At 30.4% G+C, this 25,497-nt stretch overlaps 1 protein-coding gene across 5 annotated transcripts in view; it reads right to left on the reverse strand.

The window, feature by feature from the left end:
• Positions 1–25,497, reverse strand: part of LOC6050605 (histone deacetylase 4) — a 128,917-nt gene that overhangs the window by 96,621 nt on the left and 6,799 nt on the right. For all 5 annotated transcript variants that reach the window (XM_038249909.1, XM_038249902.1, XM_038249901.1 and 2 more), the window contains exon 2: positions 22,233–22,337. In XM_038249909.1, coding sequence (XP_038105837.1) covers positions 22,233–22,269 — 37 coding nt within the window. In that variant the 5' untranslated portion in view covers positions 22,270–22,337. The remainder of the gene's footprint in view (positions 1–22,232; positions 22,338–25,497) is intronic.

Below are 25,497 nucleotides of genomic sequence, written 5' to 3' on the forward strand. Positions count from 1 at the left end.
GTGGTTACCAAAAATAGTGCAGGAAAAGAAACAGCAGTGAAAGCTCAGGCGAAGCTCATGGGAGTTACCCTCAATTGCATGTAGTTTTACGTCACACATTTTTGATGACAGATATTTGAAAAGCATTGTTTTCTGAGCATTAAGAAAATTCAGCACAAATTTCCGTGCTTCTTATGAAAAAGTACATGTTAAATCATGTAATGTAAATCAAACTGTAAAAAATCATCATGTTATAAAACATCGGACCATGTTGACAGATTTTGGGTCCGAAAATCATTTTATGTTATCTCTTAAACTGTGTAAATTTACATCCAAAGAGAAGTAATATTCAACTACTAACTTGCTCAACCTTTCAAAAATAACATGTTTTCTCGATGTGGGATCGTTCTTGACGGGTCGGTACACGCTAGTGTCCGTGACCAACTGTAGGAGTTTGTTGTTGTAGTCCTCTTTGTAGATTATCACACTCCTGTTCCCTTTGTCAGCTTCGGTAATGATAATTAATAATAATATAGGCCCTGAAGAAGGTCCCAACCAAGGACCGAAACGTTGGCGACGACAAAATATAAATCGACGCGTTTTACTGCGACTGCAAGCCGAAACAATCTCCCTACGTTTAAAAATGAGAAGATTTAACATTACAGTTTCAAATTATTTTACTCTCAAATTTACACATTTTTCACTGTGTATTGCAAAAATAATTGTAAGGAATTTTACTTGGATTTTTTCTTTAGTTTAATGTATTCGTTAGAAAAGCTTATTTTTTTATTTGCTGTATATATTTTTTTTAATTTTATTTCATCAGCCTCTACATTATTTGTCAAAACTATCAAAACAGATAAAAATTTAAAGTTTATAACATTATGTTTAATTATAAACTACTTGAGTTTATTATGTTTGAATAAAAAACGATTATTTGAGATTCTGCTTATACAAATTATTAATAAAATTCAATAGCTTCGGACGGTTAAATAACGTGATGGTTAAATCTTAGTACTTTTGAATGTAATTTTACCTGAATTTACGAGGAATAAATGAGATTATACTGCACTTAATTTAAATTTACACATTGTACATCACGGTGGGTAAGAAGGGGATTATTATGCAACTTGCATGCACCTCGGAAATTCCTTCTGGAGGTTGTTGGGGGGACTATTCTGAGTCAGAAAAATCGATTCCCAAAATATTCTGTCGGTGAAAACTGGTTATATCTCGATTTGAAGTTAAAAAACCTAATATATCACCTAAAACCTCAAAAATACGACTAAAATCACGGTCTAACTCTGGACAAAGATGCACATTTTCATCAAGATATCAATTCTTAGTCCCCAAAATATATTCCTGACATAGTACACCTTAAATCGATTCATTACTTGAGTCCCAGCGTCAACAAGAGGTGTAAAATAGTGTTATTTCTAAAAAAATATTTTCAATTTGCTCTGGTAAATAAACTGTCATGTCTAATGTTGTAGCATTGTTGCAAACAAAATGAAGAACAATTTTGCAGAAAAAAGAATTAAATTTCATCCATTTTCAGTAAAGTTATGTCTATTTTAGTGGGAAAATTGCTGCCAATTTTCAAAGTTCTTCGATATTTAACACATTTCTGTTATTAACAGCTACTACGATCATACTCAGTAGGATGTAATAAAAATTACATTTTGGCGGTCATTCTGGGGCTTGTTACGGAGGGCATACTGAGCTGAAATCCCAAATATGAGCTTGATTGAACTCAACAGGAGCTGCTTTTTGCATTTGAATTTTTAATAAGACTTAACCCGTAATTTTTTTTTCAGAAATGTAGATTTTTTAGACATTTTGGCCACTGAAGCGTTTATTTTCAACATCATTGGCGTGTAGGACAGATCCTTGCGCATGTTTTGGTAAATATAACATTGTAGTTTTGAGCAAAATGAAATGGTGCGTCGCCTATCTTTTCTGCTCGAACGTTTTTTTTAGAAAAAAAATCAAAACTTTGAAGGCCTGTACAGAGCTTCACAGTGCTTCAATTCAATATTATATTTACCAAAACATGCGCAAGGACCTGTCCTACACGCCAATGATGTTGAAAATAAACGCTTCAGTGGCCAAAATGTCTAAAAAATCTACATTTCTGAAAAAAAATTACGGGTTAAGTCTTTTAAAAATTCAAATGTAAAAAGCATGCTCCTGTTGAGTTCAATCAAGCTCATATTTGGGATTTCAGCTCAGTATGCCCTCCGTAACAAGCCCCAGAATGACCGCCAAAATGTAATTTTTATTATATCCTACTGAGTATGATCGTAGTAGCTTTTAATAACAGAAATGTGTTAAATATCGAAGAACTTTGAAAATTGGCAGCAATTTTCCCACTAAAATAGACATAACTTTACTGAAAATGGATGAAATTTATTTCTTTTTTCTGCAAAATTGTTCTTCATTTTGTTTGCAACAATGCTACAACATTAGTTTTTGAATTCAGACATGACAGTTTATTTACCAGAGCAAATTGAAAATATTTTTTTTTAGAAATAACACTATTTTACACCTCTTGTTGACGCTGGGACTCAAGTAATGAATCGATTTAAGGTGTACTATGTCAGGAATATATTTTGGGGACTAAGAATTGATATCTTGATGAAAATGTGCATCTTTGTCCAGAGTTAGACCGTGATTTTAGTCGTATTTTTGAGGTTTTAGGTGATATATTGGGTTTTTTAACTTCAAATCGAGATAAAATCAGTTTTCCCCGACAGAATATTTTGGGAATCGATTTTTCTGACTCAGAATAGTCCCCCCAACAACCTCCAGAAGGAATTTCCGAGGTGCATGCAAGTTGCATAATAATCCCCTTCTTACCCACCGTGACATGCAATATAATGATTCCTTTGATTTGTGCTTTTGCAATGTTAAAAGTGTTGAAAATGTAAACAATTTATGTGTCAGAAGAAATGTGTAATACGTTAAAATTGTAATTTTACATCCTTTTGTGTGTAAATTTACTTGCTACACATTTTTTTTATTAAATTTACGGTTAAAAGAGCAAAAATTATTGACTAAGATAAATTTAACTTATTTTAAAAATTTATTTGATTAAAATTTTGTATTGTATGTTGAATTTTGAAAGGTTAAATGTTACCATATTTTTTTAGAAATTTTACTTTTAAAAGGTGTTTGAAAATGTGAATTTCAACAGAAACTGATAAAAATTTAACCGTTTTCTTATGTAAAATTATACATTTTTACACAAAATCTGTCTTCATTTCCAGATGTAAAATTACCGATTTTTTTCTATTTACCTTTAGTATGCAATTTTATTTCACTTTATGAGGAAAAGGTGCAATTTCACTAAAAAAATGCAAATCTTTATTTTTTAAAAAGGAAATATTTAATTTTTGCTGATAATTTTTATTTCAGATTTCCAACATAATGTTACCACGTTTTTTTACTGTTTAAGTCTAATTTGTGTTGTATTTAAAAAAAAAACCTCTGAATTGTCTCAGAAAATTCATTGACAAATAATACTCAAATTTCAGGTTTCATTGAAAGTTGAATTGCACCAGGACAGTTTCTGTCAGAAATAAATATTACCTAAAAAATGTGTAACTTTACATCATTTGTATGAACTTTTACCATTCTACACAAAAATTAAGGAGAATAATGCTTTTTTAAATTTATTAAAATGCATTAAAAAAAGCACAAACAAGGTTTTTTTAACAATTTTTTTTTGTTGGAAAAATGTAAAATTTTTGTGGGATTGCTATATTCATGAATTGCCTGCTTTTTTATTCTCCTTTTATATGTTTGCCAGAACAAGTTGTTCCTTGTTATATTTTGCGGAAAGTTCATTTTTTTCAATTACCTGAAATTGTATTTTTATTTTCTTTGTTCTGATAATAAGTTTTGCTTCCATTCTGTAGTTTTTTATTTTCTTTTAAGTAACATGTTTTTATAATTTTTTGTGGTCAGCCTTATTCTGATCTTATTCATCCGGTTTTGACTGGTTTTCCCCAGTTATTATGTCCCTTGTTTGAATAATATATTGATTATTTTGTTGTTATTATCGATTTCTTCTCTAATATTTTTTTTATTCTTTTTATTATTTTGATTTTGTCAAATCTACTTCTTTTCTCCTAATAATTTTTATTGTTTTTTCAGACCAGCATTGCATTTTTGTTTTTTTGTCAATTTTTGTTTTTTTTATTGGTTTCCCTAATGAATTGGTATGCTTTAGATTTTGCTTTTATTTTTTTCAACTCTAGCTCTTAGTGTTAACTTCTTCCTCTTTCATATAGTTTTTTAATTGTTATTTTTTGTACGATAATTTATTTCTAAGTTTAGCTTTTAATTAGTTAGTACGCACTTTTTTCTCATTATTTTCATACATTTATGATAACATTTTATTAAGAGAATACTTATGTCTTTTTGTTTTTTTATTCGAAATAGTGGCACAGCTTTACTTTAATTAATGTTTGTATTAACTGCTTTCATCTTTCTACAGTTTATTTAAAACTCCTTTTTATAAAACTTTTTTGGCTTTTTCAAAGTTTAGATCAATATTTTCAATTTAAGGGCATTATTTGAATTTTAAGAAAAAAAATTCAGTTGTATTTTTTCCCTTGATAAACAATTTTTCAAAAAAAAATCATTTGAGTTCACAACCCATTAGAGAAAGTTGCCAAATCTTCGATATGTGGTCTTTAAAATCAATTTTTAAGAATAGTTTCAATGCTTTTCCAAATGATTGCATTTGAAATTTCCTCAAACGAAACATCCAATCACTTCGGAAACAGTCAGCAAAATGCCAAAAGGCCACAATTCCAACTACGCCACAAACACACCAATTTATTGATTGAAGAGCAGTAGCGCGCGGCAAATGTGTCTGGAAATAGAAACTGCCCCTGACTGCCTGCCGGCGATGGCTTCTCAGGGGTTGGGTTTGGGCTTGGTTGCCCCAGGAATCGGCTCCAGCTCTTCATGCATGCATTAAACGAGTTTGGCGCTAAATATATCACACGCCAAACAAATCTCCCTTCTGCGAAAGGAAGCAACGCCTGGAAGAGACACACCAGTGACAGGTCACAGTTGAGAGTATTGAAAAAGAAGAAAAGAAAATTCAACAATAAAAAAGTTAAAAAAAAAACAATAAAAGGCAAAATAAAGAAACCAAGAAGAAGATATTTACAAAGAAAAACAAAAATAAAGAAATGTCAGGTATAAAAAGATATTTCAAAACTAAGAAAAAAAAACAAAAACAAACAATACTTTGTGCCACGTTGTCCCTCAAAACCTTGCTCGTTTATCAACAGGACCGGAGAGCTATTTTTAGCGTTCCGATGCAGGCAGGCAGGTCTCGATTGCATAATTAGAGCGGCTAAATTTAACCCAGAACCGATTCGGTCGGTTGTCAATCGCAGCAGGCGGTTGTGTGCAACTGACAACTTGTGACAGCCAGCGCAGCCAATGATGCCGGCTGCAACAATGTAAAAAGGCTTAGCGCAACTTTGAAAAAGTTTATTTTTTAATTTGATTTTTTTCAAAAATTTATTTGATAAAAAAAAACTCAAATCACAAAAAAAAATCATTTAATTTTAAGTTCATGTTAATTTATTTTTTATTTTTAATATTTCACTACAAATTGTTACCACCTTGATCAGCACGCCGCCAACAATAGAAACTTTGTTTGGTACCGAGTCTGATTGTTACGTGGCGAGTGTTTTGTGTAGTTTGTTATTAATAAACTCACCACCACCATCGCCACCGTCCTCCTGTCAAGAGCTTGTTTTATCACCGAGCTAAAAACGATTTGTTTTCCCCTTGTTAACCCTTGATTGACTTAGGCGGTTTTTTAGCAATTTTTAGTTTGTTAGTTTGTTAGTTTGTTAGTTTGTTAGTTTGTTAGTTTGTTAGTTTTTTTGTTTTTTTTTTTGTTTTTTTTTGTTTTTTGTTTAGTCAAGGGTTAACGAGGGAAGGAAAATGTTGCTAAAAGCACTGCTGATAAGCATCATGACAATCGTATCCCGTCAAAATCGGGTTGAGGAAGGGGGAAGGAGTACACAAACATTTCCCCCTCTCACTCTTTCTCCCGGCTAAAAACGAAACTATTGGCACTACGCCCCCCGGGGCATGGCCTTCCTCTAACGTGGGATTTCTGCTCCAGCGCCTCTGACGAGACAGGAGAAACCGGGACCGACGTTTTACTTCACCATCCGATAGAAGCTCAGTGGATAAGGCGGGAATCGAACCCGCGTCTCATAGCATCATCGGGATCGGCAGCCGAAGCCGCTACCCCTGCGCCACGAGACCCTCCCGGCTATTTTTAGCAATTCGCGTGCTGTTTTATGTCGCTGATGGGTTTCCTAAGTGGTGCTGGTGTAGCCATTTTTAACTTTCGCTCGTTAGGGGCGAAGAAGCGCCTGGCATATACTGCTGATAAAGTATAATTTGCCATTGGAAACATCGCCCGATATCATCGCCGGGAAGCTATTTCGGTAAACGCTCTCGGCGAGGGTACTTAGTTTAAAAAAAATTGATTTGATTTTGCAGAATGAATTAAATTGACCTTTTTCGTTCTGAATAAACGCGTCAAAAAATAGAAAAAAAATGTATTTAAAAAAAGGCCTTTTCAAGAAAATTTCTAAAAATCTTAGAAAACTATGTCATTTTATAAGAAAAAAATAACTTGCAACTTATAAAACAAAAACAAATTGATAATTAAAATCAGACGAAGATATTTTGAAATTTTCATGAAAAATCGCACTCAAGAGAGAAGGGATTGGGCGTCTGAAATTTTAAAAAAAGATGTTCACGTGATTTGTGGATGGCCCCTTACTCATATTATTTATAACAAAAAAAACGACTTTTTCATTTCTTCTATAAAATTAAATATGTGTGTAAACGAAGACAAATTTGGTATGGATTTCACAAAATACAGTTGTTTTTGAAAATATTTACAAAGTAAAATCTAACATGAATTTTCACAACATTAAGTTGTTTTTTCAAAGTTACTTAAATTTCAAATGAAGACAATGTTTACATTATTTTTGCAACAATAATGTTTTGGTTCAATTAACTTAAAATTTCAAAAACTATTAAATTTAAAAAAAAAACAAAAATTTAAGTGCTTTATTTTTATATTTTTAACATACTCAAATTATCACAAAATACTTAATATTTGAAAATACCTATCAGTACAAGATACCTACAAGATAAGACTTTTTAAAAAATCATTTGCTTTACAAATTTTGAATTGGATATAAAATGCTAAATTTTTTACAAAATCAATTGGTATCAAGTGAACCAAATCTATCATTAAATTTCTAAGATTTTGTTAAGGTTCTAAAATTTTCAAATTTTTTTTTTTAATAAAATTTGCAATATGGTTTCAAATGAAGACAAATTTTGCATGGATTTTTACAGCATTGATGTTTTCGATAAAATTGTTTTTTTTTCACAAAATATCGTGTTTTTAAAAAAATAAAAAATATTTTTTTAAAACACCTAAATTTTCAATTTTTTTACATACTTGAAAAACGAAGCCAAATTTGGCATGGATTCCGTTAATAATTTCGGGATAAATACAAACACTTTCCCAAAATACGATATTTTTGAAAATTTTCAAGTTTGTTAAAATGAGTTTCAAACGAAGATAAATCTTTCAACATTTTAACATTTTTACATTCTTACATTTTAACATTTTAACATTTTAACATTTTAACATTTTAACATTTTAACATTTTAACATTTTAACATTTTAACATTTTAACATTTTAACATTTTAACATTTTAACATTTTAACATTTTAACATTTTAACATTTTAACATTTTAACATTTTAACATTTTAACATTTTAACATTTTAACATTTTAACATTTTAACATTTTAACACTTTAACATTTTAACATTTTAACATTTTAACATTTTAACATTTTAACATTTTAACATTTTAACATTTTAACATTTTAACATTTTAACATTTTAACATTTTAACATGTTAACATTTTAACATTTTAACATTTTAACATTTTAACATTTTAACATTTTAACATTTTAACATTTTAACATTTTTACCAAATTTTAACATTTTAACCAAATTTTAACATTTTAACCAAATTTTAACATTTTAACCAAATTTTAACATTTTAACCAAATTTTTACATTTTAACCAAATTTTTACGTTTTTACCAAAAATTTTACATTTGAACGAAATTTTAACCAAATTTTAACATTTTATCAAAATTTTAACATTTTAATCAAATTTTAACATTTTTTACCAAATTTTAACATTTTTACCAAATTTTAACATATTAACCAAATTTTAACATTTTAACCAAATTTTAACATTTTAACCAATTTTTTACATTTTAACCAAATTTTTACGTTTTTACCAAATTTTTTACATTTGAACGAAATTTTAACCAAATTTTAACATTTTAACAAAATTTTAACATTTTAACAAAATTTTAACATTTTAATAAAAATTTTACATTTTAGCCAAATTTTAACATGTTAACCAAATTTTAACATTTTAACCAAATTTTAACATTTTAACCAAATTTTATCATTTTAACCAAATTTTAACATTTTAACCAATTTTTAACATTTTGACCTAATTTTAACATTTTACCCAAATTTTAACACTTTAATCCAACTTTAACCAAATTTTAACCGAATTTTAACATTTTAACCAAATTTTAACATTTAAACGTTTTTTTACATTTTAACCAAATTTTAAGATTTTAACCAAATTTTAACATTTTAACCAAATTTTAACATTTTAACCAAATTTTAACATTTCAACCAAATTTTTAAATTTTACCCAAATTTTACCTTGATATTTTTTAAACATTTTATTATTTCAACATGTTAACAATTTTACATTTTAAAAATGAATAATGCATCAGTTTGAAAATAGGTATGCAAAAACTATATATTTTTTATTAATGTTCCGTCATTTTTGAATGCTCCCTGTTTGACAATTTTTTAATGGATTTACAACATTTTCTGTATAGTCGAAATTTTATCAGATATCGGAATAAAAAAACTACTAAAATTTTCAAAAATTATTATCAAATGTGGAAAGACGTTTTAAAATTTGAACAAAATGTTTTTATGCAAATTTTCTTATGTATTTCAAACGATGCCAAATTTGAAATAAAATATTTATAAAAAGGAAATAATATTTGCAAAACTCCATTTTTTTTTATCAAACTCCAACTTTCATAATTATATATAGGTGTCAAATCAAGATAAATTTTGCATGAACTTGAAAAAAATTAGAATTGTGAAATTTTCACTGAATACACTAAATTAGTGAAAAGAAATCCTAATTTCAATAATTTTACACAACACTCTAAACTCAACTGAATATACCTCTAAATAAATTAACCAGTGACAGTGTTGCCATCCCTTCCACTTACCATTTCCGGCTTTGAATATTTTTAACCCTCACACAATGCCATCTGGTGGGCAACGCACACACCCTTTATGACAGCAAAGCATGGATATCTCCCTTTCACTCTTTCTTTCCAATTTAAAATTGCCGCAGAGTTGGAGGCGGATGAGAGTCGTCCTTCAGAAAGCTCAGCACCTTTACTCCACTCTTCTTGGTGCCAACCAGGGAGGCAGGGTGGCCAGAGTTATTCTCGGCTATGCGGAGAATGATAAAAATAACGCTTTTATGGCGGATTTACCCGTTAGGGTAGGGGGCTCAATTGTTGGAGATTGTCGAAATTTAGATTTTTTTTTGTTATTTTTTACACGGTTTTGATATTTTGACAGCAGTGTTGCCAAATTTTTAGATTTAAAAAAAGTAAGTCAAATACATAAAAATTGCTATAAACATTTCCAACCATCTAATGCCCCACTACAAGTCAAACCAATCACAAGAGGTCGTTCTATAAAAAGAACTAAGCCTTTTCCGTTTCAAAATAGTCGGATTATTTTCTCTGCCCCTCTGCACTGCACACTTCAGCGGATTCAAAACAGACACCTGGGAGTCGTCCGGGGTTGCCATCTCTTTCCCTCCCCTTCAGCGTCAGTCAGAAAGCAGTTTGCTATAAAAAAAAAATCCCCCCCTTCCTCTCGTTTTCTCCCCCTTTCCAATGCACACCGGCATTTGATTCGATTGGCAATATATGCAAGGAATTTTCTATTTTAATCCTCCTCCACCACAGAAGAGAGAGAGAGAAAACCGTGCTGCCAGCAAAAAAAAAACAGCTTATGGTCGATAAATTTAGCTGCGCGACATATGACATGACAGAGTGCACCGCTGTTTACTATTTCTAGGGTGTTGACAACAAGTAAGAGGGGATTGCGACAACAGCGGCAACTCTTGAGCCAGACTACTAGACGCGAGTGTCGTCCCCTGCAGGTGCGAACAAGCTTTCGAAAGGATTATGACACAAGACTGTCAATGTGGCAGCGAGGCGTGCAACTGTCAAAAGTTTGCTATAAAATGCAATGTTGTTGACTTTTTCTCTGGAATCAAACTGAAGTGACAAAAGAAAAATATGGCATTATGGCAACACTGCACCCGCAGCTGTCAAAATCGCTATAAAAAACCAACAAAACCGCATTCATGCGCGGAAATAATAAACAAATCAAAATAATGCTTCGCAGTTCCATTCCTTTTGTTGTTGTTTTTTTTTTAATTATTTTTAGGTTATAAGTTGAAAGTTGTTCGCGCGTCCGCACACACACACACACACACACACACACACACACACACACACACACAGAAGAAAGAAAAACGACCGAATGGGCTCTAAAAATAGGACTTCCCCCCCTGAAACGGGGCGCGCGCTCTAAAATGTGCGGCGGTCTAAATTTAGCACGGGGCTGCTTTCCTTCGTGCCGTCTCTTTCTGGCCCAGAAGTCAGGTCTCTCTTTTTGCTTGCACTTGTTTCGGTTCGATTTTTCGAATTGTGGGCGCACGGTTTTGGCTTTGTTTTTTTGGGGTGAATATTTATTGAAATGAATTATTTTTCATTTTCGTCACCTGCGAAAGTTTCAGATTTTTGTACAGAAATATTACTTCAATAAATCAGGTGCATCAGCGATTTTATCATCAAATCTTAAGTATTGCAAGTTATTACAAAATTGAGATAATTTCATTAAAGAATTTACCATTTTCGAAAACAAATCAATAATTTTCTTATAATAGAAATATTTTATATATTTTTTTGTATTATTTCACATTGTTTACATATTTTAATTGCAGTGTTGCCAGTTCAACTAATATTTAAATAAAATAAAATTTAATAAATTAAAATTTTAAAGTTTTATAAACTCTTCTAACCTAACTTCTTCGTAAATATAAAAAAATATGAAAAAAAATCAAAAAAATAAGAGCGTTGCTTAAAATTGTGACAGCGTGAACCAAATCTAGACTCGAATTCGGCGATAAGAGTCATGAGGTAAATCTTGCTTAAATGTGATGTCTTCAATTGAGTTTTAAATATATGTTTGCTATAAACTAGGTTTTTTCCGTAGGTTCTAGTTTTCTTTCGATTTTTTTCTTTTTAAGCCCTTGATATCAATTTTGTTTAATTTTATTTTCAAATTACATTATTTTTTTCTACCTATTCTCATTTTTGCATTTTCTATCTTTAATTAAATTCACATGAGAATGTTCCAAAATGTTCTGTTTTCAAGCTTTTTTTAAATGTTTAAATGAGATTTCTAAAAAAGTGCTCACGTTGTTTGTGGATAATCTCTTTTAGAGTTCTATTTTATTTTTCTTATATTGCTTCAAATTTGATTTTCCTTTTTTTCAAATTTATTTAATTTTTAAACTATTTTCTATTTCATTTGACTATATTTTAAAAAATAAATGCAAAAATATATACTTGTATTCAATTATTTTTCATAATTTCTCTCTTTTTCATCATTTTAACACAATTTTTGATTGTTCCATGAGAGAAAAAAAACCTTTTTTGTTTACTTTTTTATGTTAACCTGTTGTAATTTTTCGGTTTTCAAATTTACTACACACAGTAAAAAAAAGTTGAATTTCGAATGGTAAAAAAAAGTTTGCTTGAAGATAACCTCTATTTCGATGTAATTTTAGCCTCAATTTATGTGAAATATGTTAATTACACATTGCAAAAAAAAAAATACACATTTTTAGAGGTAATATTATACATTTATGTCACACATTACCACATTCCTCGATCCAGGCCATGATTTGCACAAAGTAAAAAAAAGTAAATCAGATTATGAGTTGAAAAAAATAAGGTTTAAATTTACCTCATTTTATGTAATTTTACCATAATTTGTGTGTGAAATATGATAAACAGGTTACTAAGTTTCTCATAAAAACACATTGTTCTGGCACAAAATCAATTAGAAAAAAATGTGATACGAAAAATATGTAATTTTACATCATAAATGGGTAAAATAAATTTACCAGGAATCCATTACACTTTTACATGTGATTATATTTCTTAACCATAAATTTAGGTAAAATAACATAAAAATAGGTTAATCTATACTTTCATAATTTTTAAATTTTTTACACTGTAAAAATATTTTTTTTAATTAAGTCCAAAAATAAGCCTCAGAAATTTATTCCGAAATTTAGGATAGTTTTCTTTACACTAAAATTTACTCATTTCATTGTTTTTAATATTGTTTTATTTTATTTTATGATCAAAATTATTGTTCTTTTTATTCATTATCTATTGTAAAAAGTTATAAGGGTCATTCTCCGCCAACTCACACAGCAGTTGCCCCGACCCCTCTTCGATTTGCGTGAAACTTTGCTCTAAGGGGTTATTTTGGTTCTTGATCACGAATCCGAGATCCATTTTTCGATATTTCGTGACGGTGGGGCGGTACGACCCCTTTCATATTTCTGGTTTTTTACTAAGACACGTTTTTCAGTGATTTGTAGCTCGCAACCGTGAAGAGATAGAAATTTGGTGTCAAAGGGACGCCCGATTTGATGGCGTACTCAAAATTCCGAAAAAACGTATTTTTCATCGAAAAAAAGTTCAAAAATAGTTTTAAAATCGCTGCCATTTCCCGTTACTCAACTGTCAAAAATGACATGTCATTTTATGGGAAATTTAATGTACTTTTCGAATCTGAAATAACCCAGAATGGTCATTTTTTCATTTAGAGCAAAATTTTTCATTTTAAAATTACGTGTTTTTTCTAACTTTGCAAGGTTACATTTTAGAGTGTAACAATGTTCTACAAAGTGTCACAAATGATGTATTTCACATTAAATACATCATTAAACATTCAAATGTGATTTGAATGTTAATTTGCAACAAATCATAAAGATTTTTGTTTGTTCATTTACGCATGATCTAGTCGATTAAATTGATTCTTGAGTTAACATCAACCGAGTTTACATGTGATTCTTAATTCGTAATTTCCGTATTGAGTAAATTCACACTATTTTCACGATGTATTGCTAGAATAGTTAATAAATTTCTAACACAATTGTAGTTTGATAATTTGTGATGCAGCAAAAGTACCTTCTATTAATTTTTTTGTCATTGTTTTAAGATAAATTTTAACTATTTTGTTGTCTGATTTTCTTAAGGGTTTGTGCATTTTTTCAGCTTTTTTCGAATATTATTTTATTTTATCTGTTTACTTTGCACAAATGAATGTCTAACTTAAACTTTGGTTTTAAGCAATTAAAATTTTAAATATTACTTTAGGTTCATTTCTTGTACTTGTATCACTCTTTTTAAGCCTGTGCAATTTTTCTTTGTTACTCTTTTTCTGATATTCCAACAAAACATTTTTAATCATTTTCCTCTTCATTTTGGAATATTATTTTTTAGTTTCATGATAAATTATTATAACTTTAAATTAATATCAAAATAAACAATGCTTTTTTCCTAAATTTATTAGAAAAAAAATTGTTATCTAGTTTTAGGGGTCAAAACATTCACTAATCACCACCTCGTAACATTTCTCACCCTGATGAGGGTGATTTTATGTTTCCACGCACCACCTAAACATTGGTAAATAAACCCACACAATTTGCCCCAAACACACATTGACATAATGTACTCTGAAAAGATTGCAGGGTATATGTACGGAACGCAAATATAAAAGAATATGAGAAAAATAAGAAGAAATAAAAACGCACAAAAAAGCTTGTTTAGTCCAAAAATAGTTCTGTTTTTGCCTGTTAGAAAGATTTAATGTGACACAGTGAAAAATTAAAAAAAGGTGTAAATGTAAACATGAAAAATTACAATATTTTTTTAAAGTGCAAACAAGGTTAGATAAAAATTGCGTACCAAATATATTTTTTTAATCATATTTCTCCCCATCAATTTCGCACAAACACACACCCTCAAATTCGCGAAAGAGTGTGTTTGTGTTTGTTCGCTGTTTAGGCTATGTTGGCTGTTCATTTTCCAATTTTTCATCATAAATTGGTTTGTTTACTTTTCGACGAGGATGGCGACTTCTTCGCTCGGTTGGAGACATAAACGACACCATCAACACTACTACACAGTGAAAAAAATTGAGTGATATTGGAAGGTTGAAATATATGATGATTGAAATAGACTTCTTATTCGGTGTAATTTTATTACAGTTATTATTTTTTACTGTGTACCACTTTCACCAAGTGCGGAAGTATATTTAGAAATGTTTGAAAAAAAAAATCCCAAGAAAAGCAGGCTCAGCTTATTGGTCAAGTTGGCCTTGGGACCATCCATAAACCACGTGGACACTTTTTTGGGAATCTCGACCCCCCCCCCCTTCGTGGACAATTGTCCATATAAAAAAATCTTTTTTGTATGGAGCGTGGACAATCGCCATACCCCCTAAAGTGTCCACGTGGTTTATGGATGGTCCCCTTGCACTAATGAATATTTATCTTGATATTTATTGATGACAAGATGACCTGTCACTTTATCGCTCGTCGCGCTGAAATTTGTTTTGAGGTTAGAAACGATTGCAAAGAGAAAATGTCATAAATTTAAAGAAATTCAACCGTTCATCGATTGCAAATTCCCTCAAAGCAAAAATCCTAAACCCTAAATTTCTAACCTCACCCAAAAAAACGCCCCTTTAAATCCAAACCGCATCGAGGCAATTTCGCCGTCACGACTTATGAGCGTTGCGATTTTTCATTTTCCCTCCCTGTGTCTGTTCCGCTGTTTCCGGTGGGGGTTTTCCCCTCGCTCCTTGTTTAACACTGGAACGCCCAACGTATGTCCAACTTACACGGACGCCCAAGCCTCCCAAAAAAGGTGGAACGGTAACTTCAACTCGCTGGTTCTCGGGCATTACTCAACCAATTGGCACGATTCTAGTTTCCAGTGATTTGTTAGGATGTCTAGATGATTCTAGAACTTTGAAGAACTTAATTTGATCAAATCTGTAATTTTTGCGACCAAAAACATCGTTCCACCTTTTTTAAAACGACTGTCTCCGCGGAATTTTTGGCGAATTTTTTTTTACACCCGAAAAAAAAAGTTGGAACGATGTTTTTGATCGCAAAAATTACAGATTTGATCAAATTAAGTTCTGCAAAGTTCTAGAATCATCTAAACATCCTAACAAATCACTGGAAAGAAGAATCATCTTTATTGGTGCCCGAGAATCATTGAGTTGAAGTTACCGTTCCAACTTTTTTGGAGCCTTGGGCGTTGGAATGTTAAAGGAAGGAAAGCTCTCTAGCTCTAGGCCCCACTTTGCATCGACAATACATTAGTCTCTGCCTCTGCCGCTGTCTGTGGGGAGCTAGGTTGGCGTTTTGGTCGTTTTAGGGTGTGTTATTTTTTTGTGTGTATTATTTTTCTTTTCTTTTTTTCTTTCTAAAGCGGAACTACCCCCAACCATGTGAGGGGAATATGGTAAAGAGATTCTAGTTTTCTAGTTTGTGCTTTAGCTCATCAATGGTACAGTGGACTCTCTCGTTATCGATATTGAAGGGACCGTCGAGATTGGGAGTTATCAAATTATAGAACGGAAAATCAAAGCAATCTATTTGAAGGGACTGAAAAATTTATTGACATCTGGAGCAATATTGATATCGAGAAGATCGACAGCCAGTAAGTCCACTGTAGTTGTATTTTTTTGTTAGTAATTTTTATTTTTTTTTTATTTTTTTAATTTACAATTTTATTTATTATTAGCATTATTTTTGGCTTTTTTAATTGACATTTTTGTTTAACAAAGCACACAGTAAAAAAATCATGGTAATATTACATCTGGAAAGAGTTTAATATGTTGTCAGAAAAAATGTGTAATTTTACCTCTGAAAATGAGTAATTTTACCTCTTTTCTGGTGTAATGTGACATTTTCAGTCTAAATTGAGGTAAATTTACACCTTCCAAATTTTTTTTACTGTGCAGATTAATAAAATGTGTAAATTTTTAAGGTGCAATATTGAAGGTTGAATATTACATCTTTTATTTTGTAATTTTGCCTCAGTTTAGACTGAAAAAGTGGCATTACATCAGAAAATTGATAAATTTACATATTTTTAGAAATAAATTTACATATTTTTAGAAATAAATTTACATATTTTTAGAAATAAATTTACATATTTTTAGAGGAAAAATTACATATATTTTATATTTTGCTCCTGGTTTTGATGTTATATTCAATTTTTACATATTTTTGAATAAAACTTTTTTTTACAGGTTCACATTTTTGAATTCTTTTATTTTTATTTTTACCTTTCCTTCTATTGTTTTTCAGCTGTATTTATCCTAATAAATTGGTAAAATATACCTTTCTTGCTGTAATTCTGCGTATTATTATTATATTACGTAGAGTTTTTTGATTGTAATTTTCATTACATTTTATAGCATTGTTATTTTGGGGCACTCTATCAATTTAAACAACAAATTGGTTAAGTAAAATTCCGCTTTTCGTTTTTTTTTTTCATTAATTTCTTTTTGCTTATTATTTCTCAACTTTTTTAATATGTTTCTTCACACAATGCGTTTACTTTGTTCGATAATTTTTTCTTTGCTATAAAAGTTTAAACAAATTTTTATTTTTTTTTCTATAATTTGCTATATTTACGTAGTTTATTTTGGCATCCATTATTTAAAATAGTAATAAATGCAACAAGTTGCAAAAGAAGATGTTTCAGCAGGAGTCGTACATTTATCGAACGAGGTTTATCGAGTTGGCAATTTCCTAAAATACTTTTGGAACTTTTCAGCCCTTTTACACGGATTTTTTTAGCCAAAGTTTTAGTTGACTTTTTTCCACAAAACAATAATTTCACAAAATCCATTTATTTTAAAATTTGTTGATATGTTCCAGGGGACAAAAAACCGCAAGTATGGACAGCAAATTTGCGCAAAGTTAGGTTATTTTCTAATACAAATTTTACTCTTACTCAATCGAAAAATACATTGGAGATTTTTTGATAGAGTTCACCATTTTCAAGATATAGCCATTTAAAATATCATTTTTATTTTTTTTTTTATTTAAAAAAGTGTCCATGATTGTCCATTCCTATTTTTTTTTTCAAAAGGTTGACAAAATTTACAATAAAATTGCCTAAGATACTATGAAGATTGGATCTCTGGTTGCTGAAATACAGCGATTAAAAGGAAAAAATACAAGAAAATTTAAGTTTTTCATGTCTCATCCAAACATCCTTAAATGTTTTAGTATCAATTTCATAAACTAATGGTCATATTTTTAATGTTAAAGAATGAAACATTTGATAAATTTTTTGATCCTTTCGAAAAAAATACTTTTAGAGTTTTGGAATCAACTCTTACATTTCAAAAGGGCTTCATATTGAATATTTGATCTTTCTGAAATGTTAGTCTTGATTCCAAAATTTAAAAAAAACGAAAGTATCGGAAACCAGATGTCCAATCTTCAATGTCCCTTAGGAATCTTTATAGGAAATTTTGTGAACTTTTCGAAACAAATATTTTCAGGAATTGACACTAATGGGCACTATTGAGAAAAAAAAAGAAAAACTGGATTTTTTCAGTTAAAATTTAACTTAAAGTGTATATATATTAAAAACGGTGCAATTTGTCAAAAAAAACAGTAAAATATTTTTCGATTGAAAATTGTCAAACGTTATAGAAGGCAAGTAAAATTTCTAAGTTTCTAAAACAAATTTGTTTTCAAAAAATCATAACGTGGCTGTAAAATTTATGTTCATAAATTTCTATGGCTTAAAAGTTGCGGTTTTTACCCCCACAGATTTTGGGAAATTTAATTTTCGTGAAAAAAAAGAAAAAAAGAAACATTTTTTTCCCGAGTACCATTTTTTTTCTTAATTGTCCTCATCAATATCTACAACTTTGCCGAAGACACCATATCGATCAGAACATTCTTTCAAAAGATACAGATATTCGAATATATACGTACCATTTTTGTATAGAGAGCTGCCAAAATTATATGGAGCCTTTTATGACACAAAACGGCTTCTTTAGCCATAGGGAGGGACCCACAGAAAATTTGAGAAAAATAAATATAAAATGAAACAATTCATGCTTTGAATTTGTGATTCTTTCACTAGATCAATTTTGAATAGTTTGAAAAGCACTTTTCTGTGAATTTTTATGAACTTTTATCCTCCTATTTATTGACTTCATAGCCCCACTGTTCGACCAGGACGACAACAACAACACAGGAAGCTTTCCCCCCCCCCACACATTTCTCCAAGAACACCCCCCACCTTTACACGATTGTGTCACGTGGTGGTGGCGCTAGTGTCGGGGGCCGACCAAACGAAAAGAAAGGCAAGAAACGACCGAAAACGGCCTTGAAAATAAATAATAACAGACATTTGCTGCCGGTGGGTGGCAATTCTCCCGGAAGCAACTGCTGAAAGGGAGGGAGTTTCGGTAGGAAATTCGAACAAATTCTCAGTGTGCCACCCTCTCCTTCCATATTCTCCCACAAACAAGTCGCAGCAATTGAGGATATGTTTTCATGGTCGACTTGCGGAGCACATGAAGAAAGAAGAAAGAAATGTTTGAGAGAAAGAGGGAGCCACGCTTTTTTGTTCCATACATAAGTGTAGTGCGCGCCTGAATGTATGTAACATGCTGGTAGCAATGGCGACGAATTGTACTGTACTGCGCGTGGTGTGAATGTGTGTAGAATTAAGGACATTTGGTACTTGGATGGTAACCCTTGGCTTGTACAGTTTTATTTGTTTGTTTATTATTTTTTTAAATAAGCTACATTTAGGTAGGCATGATTGGTTTTCGTTCTTAAGGTTGGGTTGTTTTTTTTTTTAATTTTAAGTTATTATTTTTAACATCAATTTCGAGTTCAGTTATCCCATATTAATCAAATTCGAGTGGTCTTTTACATTGCCAAATGCATCATTAAGCTCATTAACCCAAAATAAGACAACGAAAAAAAAGCAATAAAACACAAATTCATAACAAGATATTCAAAACCAAGAAAATGAAAAAATATTAAAACTGACAAATTCTTAAGAGAAATTAAAAAGAAGGAATAAAAACAAAATTAAAAAATGAATGCAAAATAAGAGATTCAAAATAAAAAAAAAACATGTTTGTGTTTCTTTTTGTTTTTCTGTGTTTCCGTTTTTTCTGTGTTTATATAGTTTGTTCTTCTATTTTTGTTTTTAATGTTTTTCTTTGTTTCGATTTCTTTAAATTTTCTGCTTTTCTTATGTGATTCTGGTTTTTCTGTGCTTGTGTTTTTTTTCCTGTTTATCTGTTTTGGTGTTTTTTTCTGTTTTATGTTTATCTGTTTAACAGCATTTTTGTTTTTCTATTTTTCTGTGTTGTTCTATTTTTTATATTTTTCATTGTTTCGGTTTTTATATTTTTCTTTGTTTCGTTTTTTTTCTATGATTTTCAGTTTTTTTTAGTTTTCTGTTTTTCTTTTTTTCAGTTTTATTTTCTATTTTTTAGTATTTAAGTTTTTCTGTTTTTTCTGTTTTTCTGTTTTTCTGTTTTTCTGTTTTTTTCTGTTTTTCTGTTTTTTTTTTCTCTGTTTTTTTCTGTTTTTTTTTTGAAATTTTATGTTTTTTTCTGTGTTTTGCGTTCTTTCTTTGTTTACATTGTCTGTTTTTTCAGTGATTCGAATTTTCTGTGTTTTTATTTTTCTGTTTGCCTATGTTTTTTCTGTGCTTCTTTTTTTCTGTTAAATTTAAATTGACTTAAAATTCAGTTTTTTTTTGTGTTTCTGTATTTTTTTTACCGAAATTTCATTTTTTATAAACTTTGAAAAATCGGTTGATTGAAAACAGAAATAAAAAATCAGAAATAATAATTTCACAGACAACGAATTTTATCAAAGCTATGAAAAAAATGTTACAATGATAATACAAAAAAAAGATAAAAAATTTAATTATTTTTTGAAACTGAAAAATATATAGAAAGAAAACAAGGCAAACATTGCAAAGATCATAAAAAAAGTTTAAACAAGAATTTTATAATAAGAACATCAAACTGAGATATTTTACATGGGGAAATAAAAAAAAATAATCAAGAATTCAAAATAAAAAACAAAAACAAAATTTCAACCACGAAACAAAACAAACTTTACCAAGAAATTAAAAATACACAGTAAGGCCGTTGCAAATATTTTTTGAAGTTTATGTCCCTCGCCTCTGACCAAAGTTGAGGGGGGGGGGGGGCAAAAGAATAAAAAAGTTTAAAAATAAGATTTACGAGCCATGGTTTCAACATTTCAATGAAAAAAGTGTTTTAAAATGCATTATACACCTGTCCAGTTGTTTTGCAATCATTAGTTTTCAGAATATCTAAGTATTGACGAAAATTTTATGTTTCGCAAAAAAAAAAAGTTTTTGCGGTTCTGTGCATTGGAAATCCGTAAAAATTCAAAATATTGTAATTCCAGCCCAAACATGCTAAATATGATTATCAATGCAGAAAAATGCATTTTAGATTGTTTTCAGTTGATTTAAGTTTAAAAAAAATAATTTTTGAAATCTAAAAAATAAAGAATGTTCTAGTTGAAAAGCATGGATCATGACATCAAATGTTGACAAATCTTTTGTCAGAAATATCTGTAATATCAGCACTAAAAATGTGTAGATTTACATCTTTTTATGTGTAAATTCACATGTTTCACGTAAAAGTAAAATCACACCAAAAAAACTGTGAAATATTTTTTTTTTCAACCTTCCAAAATTACATGGCTTTTGCTGTGTACATTTTACACATTTCCAGAAAAAGTTTTATTTTGTTTGGTTACCACTTTTTTGATGATATTTTACCTCAATTTATGTGGAATATGTGAAGTTACTCATAAAGAAATCCTAATTTGTTTTTTTTTCCTAACACAAAATCTTTAATGTTATAAAATCTGTTTTGTAATATTACTATTTTGTAACTGTACAACATATATTTTTTAGATTCTAAATATGTATTGAAATGTATGTCCGAATATACTTAAATTAAAAAAAAATGCAGAAAAAATTAATATAAATCATTTCAAAATTATTACACCATTTTTTTTTTCATGAATAGACTGAAGTTTTTTTGCGACAAAAAAATATTTGTTTCAAAATTAAAAAGAATCTTGCATAATCCGTTTGAAAAAATACTGGACATATATGAAAAAAAGATAACAAGGCTAAAATAATTAATATAAATTCGTATAAAAATAAAAACTAAAAAATGAAAGAAAAAACGTCACATTGAAGCAAAAGCTGCACAATTAATGAGGACATTTCCAGAAATAATAATTCCGTGAAAAAAAAAACGTCAAAATAAAAGGGGCAGTAGAGGGTTAAGGTCACAATTTTATAAAATCGTGTTCTGAATAGCTGTTTTCAATTTCCCAATCATTAAAAGCTTCAACAGATTTAAACTTTTAAAATTTCATATTGTATTTATTGCACACGTGTGACCATTCCCCATGCCGAAGAAATTGTCCGTTCCCAAGACGATCGAAAATAGCAACGTAACTCTATCTCTCTCTCTCTCTCTCGTATTGGAAACCGAAACACACAGTCCGGGATGTGTGTTCGTCAATAAGAAGAGTTTTTCCCGGGACTCCACTTCTCTTCCCCCTCCCATCCACCCAAGCAGCTTTCCAAGGTTGTTTGACGGCGCTTTTCCTCTTCGCATTTTCCGTAAACCAGAAGAAAAGCGCATTTCAGCACTTGGGAGGGGGTGGTGGAAAAAAAACTGTGAGTCTAAAAATAGCCCGTCGTTGCTCTTTGCTTCTTCCCGCCCCAAAGCGGAGTTGGACCACATTTCAAAATCGATTACTTCCACCACTGCTGCGGAAAAGCTTCCCATTTTTGACTAATGATTTATGTGTGACTTACCGTGCCGATTCAGGAAGTGCCCTCGGGAGCTGTCCATGCTGGAATGATGACGAGGCTGCGCCGGTGCGCTGGTGGCAGGCACGCACACGATCACACGAGATGATCCTGAAAAATTAAAAGAGTCAGAAATTTTATTTATTTTTAAGAATTCAAAAGTAGTATAATAAAAAAGGATTTTAAATCGCAAGAAGTTTTTCATACGAACTCAACTGTTTTTAGTTTTTCAGAAACATTAAATAAACTGCTTGAAAATGAAAAGTGAAAAGTAAGTTAAACCAAAAAAGGATACACAAAGAATAAAATTTAAAAAAAAATCAGAAAATTAAAACAAATTGAAAGCGACAAAAAACTGCTCTGACCGTTTCCTACCGTTTGTCACTTTCACACCGTTCGCTACTGAATACTCTCTCTTTGCTCTCCCTCTCACTCGAACCGGCTGGTACAGCGAAGGGCACTCAGAGAGACCGCTTGCGTTATGTCGCTCATTCGCTGAGTCGAAATAGTTTGCGATCGGCTTTATTTTGCTCAGTTATTAAACTGCTTAAAATCTAAATGTTTTGCAATTTTGTTGATAACACAACATCAAAGACACTTCTAAAAGCAATTACCATCATGCCAAATACAAATTTACGGCAAACTGTGGTAGTGCAGGCCAAAAGAGCTCCGAGCTGGTATGTTGTTAGATTCTCTCCTCTCTGGACGTATTCGTGTGTAACTCGGGTCGATGGACGGAGTGGGAAAAGCAATTCACAAAGTATTTGAGTCGCTGGGAGAAGCGATTGATCAAGTCGCTCGCAGCCTGAGTGTCGTGTTCGCTCGCGAATGGTTGCGAGCTCCAGTGAGTGAGTGATTTCTGATTTTTGAACCGAAAATACGGACAAGGGATTATTATATTTGATTTACAAAATTCAAGAAATTTTACATTTAAACCGTCTTTTATTGTTATAAAGAATGTTGTTTTTATTTTTTATTTTTTGAGCGTGGACAATCGCCAACCTGAGAATATTTTCAAGTCATATTTGAGACAAAATAAGGATTATCGACTGTATCGGACTGCAAAACTTTTTGTTTGAATGGGATCTCCTCTATTTCATAGTGTTGCTTAAAAAAGTGATTTTTATATGCTTTCTTTTATTTATTTTTTTCAATTGCTTCTTGTTATTTTTCAAATATAGATTTCTGTTACCATTCTCATCAAAAAACCTAAATTTATTTTTTCATGTGATTTTTTTTTTAAATTTGTAATTAAATGCATTGTAATTTAGATCGAAAATTAGCTACTCAACATTCAAGGCATATTTCCGTAGTAACTATTCAAAAGGGCGCAACCTTGAATGTAAACAAACTGTTTATCCTTTTCGCTATAGTGACAGTTCGCGTTAAGTGTGGGTGGGATAGGCTGCTTGTTTACATCCAAGGTCGCCCTTTTGAAAGGTTACTACGGAGCAATTCTCTGAGATTTCGGTCATTCGATTTTTTTTTGTATTTTTTAATCCGGCTGAAACTTTTTTGGTGCCTTCGGTATGCCCAAAAGAAGCCATTTTGCATCATTAGTTCGTTCATATAATTTTCCATACAAATTTGGCAGCTGTCCATACAAAAATGATATGTGAAAATTCAAAAATCTGTATCTTTTGAAGGAATTTTTTGATCGATTTGGTGTCTTGGGCAAAGTTGTAGGTATGGATATGGACTACACTGAAAAAAAATTATACACGGTAAAAAAAAATTTGGTGATTTTTAATTTCACTTTTGTCACTAAAACTTGATTTGCAAAAACACTATTTTTAATTTTTTTATTTTTGATATGTTTTAGAGGACATAAAATGCCAACTTTTCAGAAATTTCCAGAATGGGCAAAAATCTTTGACCGAGTTATGATTTTTTGAATCAATACTGATTTTTTCAAAAAATCGAAATATTGGTCGCAAAAATTTTTCAACTTCATTTTTCGATGTAAAATCGAATTTGCAATCAAAAAGTACTGTAGTGAATTTTTGATAAAGTGCACCGTTTTCAAGTTATAACCAAATTTATGTAACTTTTTTGAAAATAGTCGCAGTTTTTCATTTTTTTAAAATAGTGCCCATGTTTGCCCACTACTGAAAAAAAATATTTTTGAAAGGCTGAGAAAATTCTCTATATTTTGCTTTTTTGGACTTTGTTGATACGACCCATAGTTGCTGAGATATTGCCATGCAAAGGTTAAAAAACAGGAAAATTGATGTTTTCTAAGTCTCACCCAAACAACCCACCATTTTCTAATGTCGATATCTCAGCAATTAATGGTCCGATTTACAATGTTAAAACATGAAACATTCGTGAAATTTTCCGATCTTTTCGAAAAAAATATTTTCAAAAATTTAAAATCAAGACTAACATTTTAAATGGGTATAATATTCAAAGTTTGGCCCGTTTAAAATGTTAGTCTTGATTTTAAATTTTTGAAAATATTTTTTTCGAAAAGATCGGAAAATTTCACGAATGTTTCATGTTTTAACATTGTAAATCGGACCATTAATTGCTGAGATATCGACATTGGAAAATGGTGGGTTGTTTTGGTGAGACTTAGAAAACATCAATTTTCCTGTTTTTTAACCTTTGCATGGCAATATCTCAGCAACTATGGGTCGTATCAACAAAGTTCAATAAAGCAAAATATAGAGAATTCGCTCAGCTTTTCAAAAATATTTTTTTCAAAGATGGGCAAACATGGGCACTAATTTTAAAAAATGAAAAACTGCGACTATTTTCAAAAACGTTACCTAAAAATGGTTATAACTTGAAAACGGTGCACTTTATCTAAATTTCACTAAAGTACTTTTTGATTGCAAATTCGATTTTACATCGAAAAATGAAGTTGAAAAATTTTTGCGACCAATATTTCAATTTTTTGAAAAAATCAGTATTGATTCAAAAAATCATAACTCGGTCAAAGATTTTTTGCCCATTCTGGAAATTTCTGAAAAGTTGGCATTTTATGTCCTCTAAAACATATCAAAAAATAAAAAAAAATAAAAATAGTGTTTTTTTGCAAATCAAGTTTTAGTGACAAAAAGTGAAATTAAAAATCACCAAATTTTTTTTTACCGTGTATCATTTTTTTTCAGTGTAGTCCATACCCATACCTACAACTTTGCCGAAGACACCAAATCGATAAAAAAATTCCTTCAAAAGATACAGATTTTTGAATTTTCACATATCATTTTTGTATGGACAGCTGCCAAATTTGTATGGAAAATTATATGAACGAACTAATGATGCA

The sequence above is a fragment of the Culex quinquefasciatus genome, chromosome 1 (genome assembly GCF_015732765.1).
Source record: "Culex quinquefasciatus strain JHB chromosome 1, VPISU_Cqui_1.0_pri_paternal, whole genome shotgun sequence".
Classification (NCBI taxonomy): domain Eukaryota; kingdom Metazoa; phylum Arthropoda; class Insecta; order Diptera; family Culicidae; genus Culex; species Culex quinquefasciatus.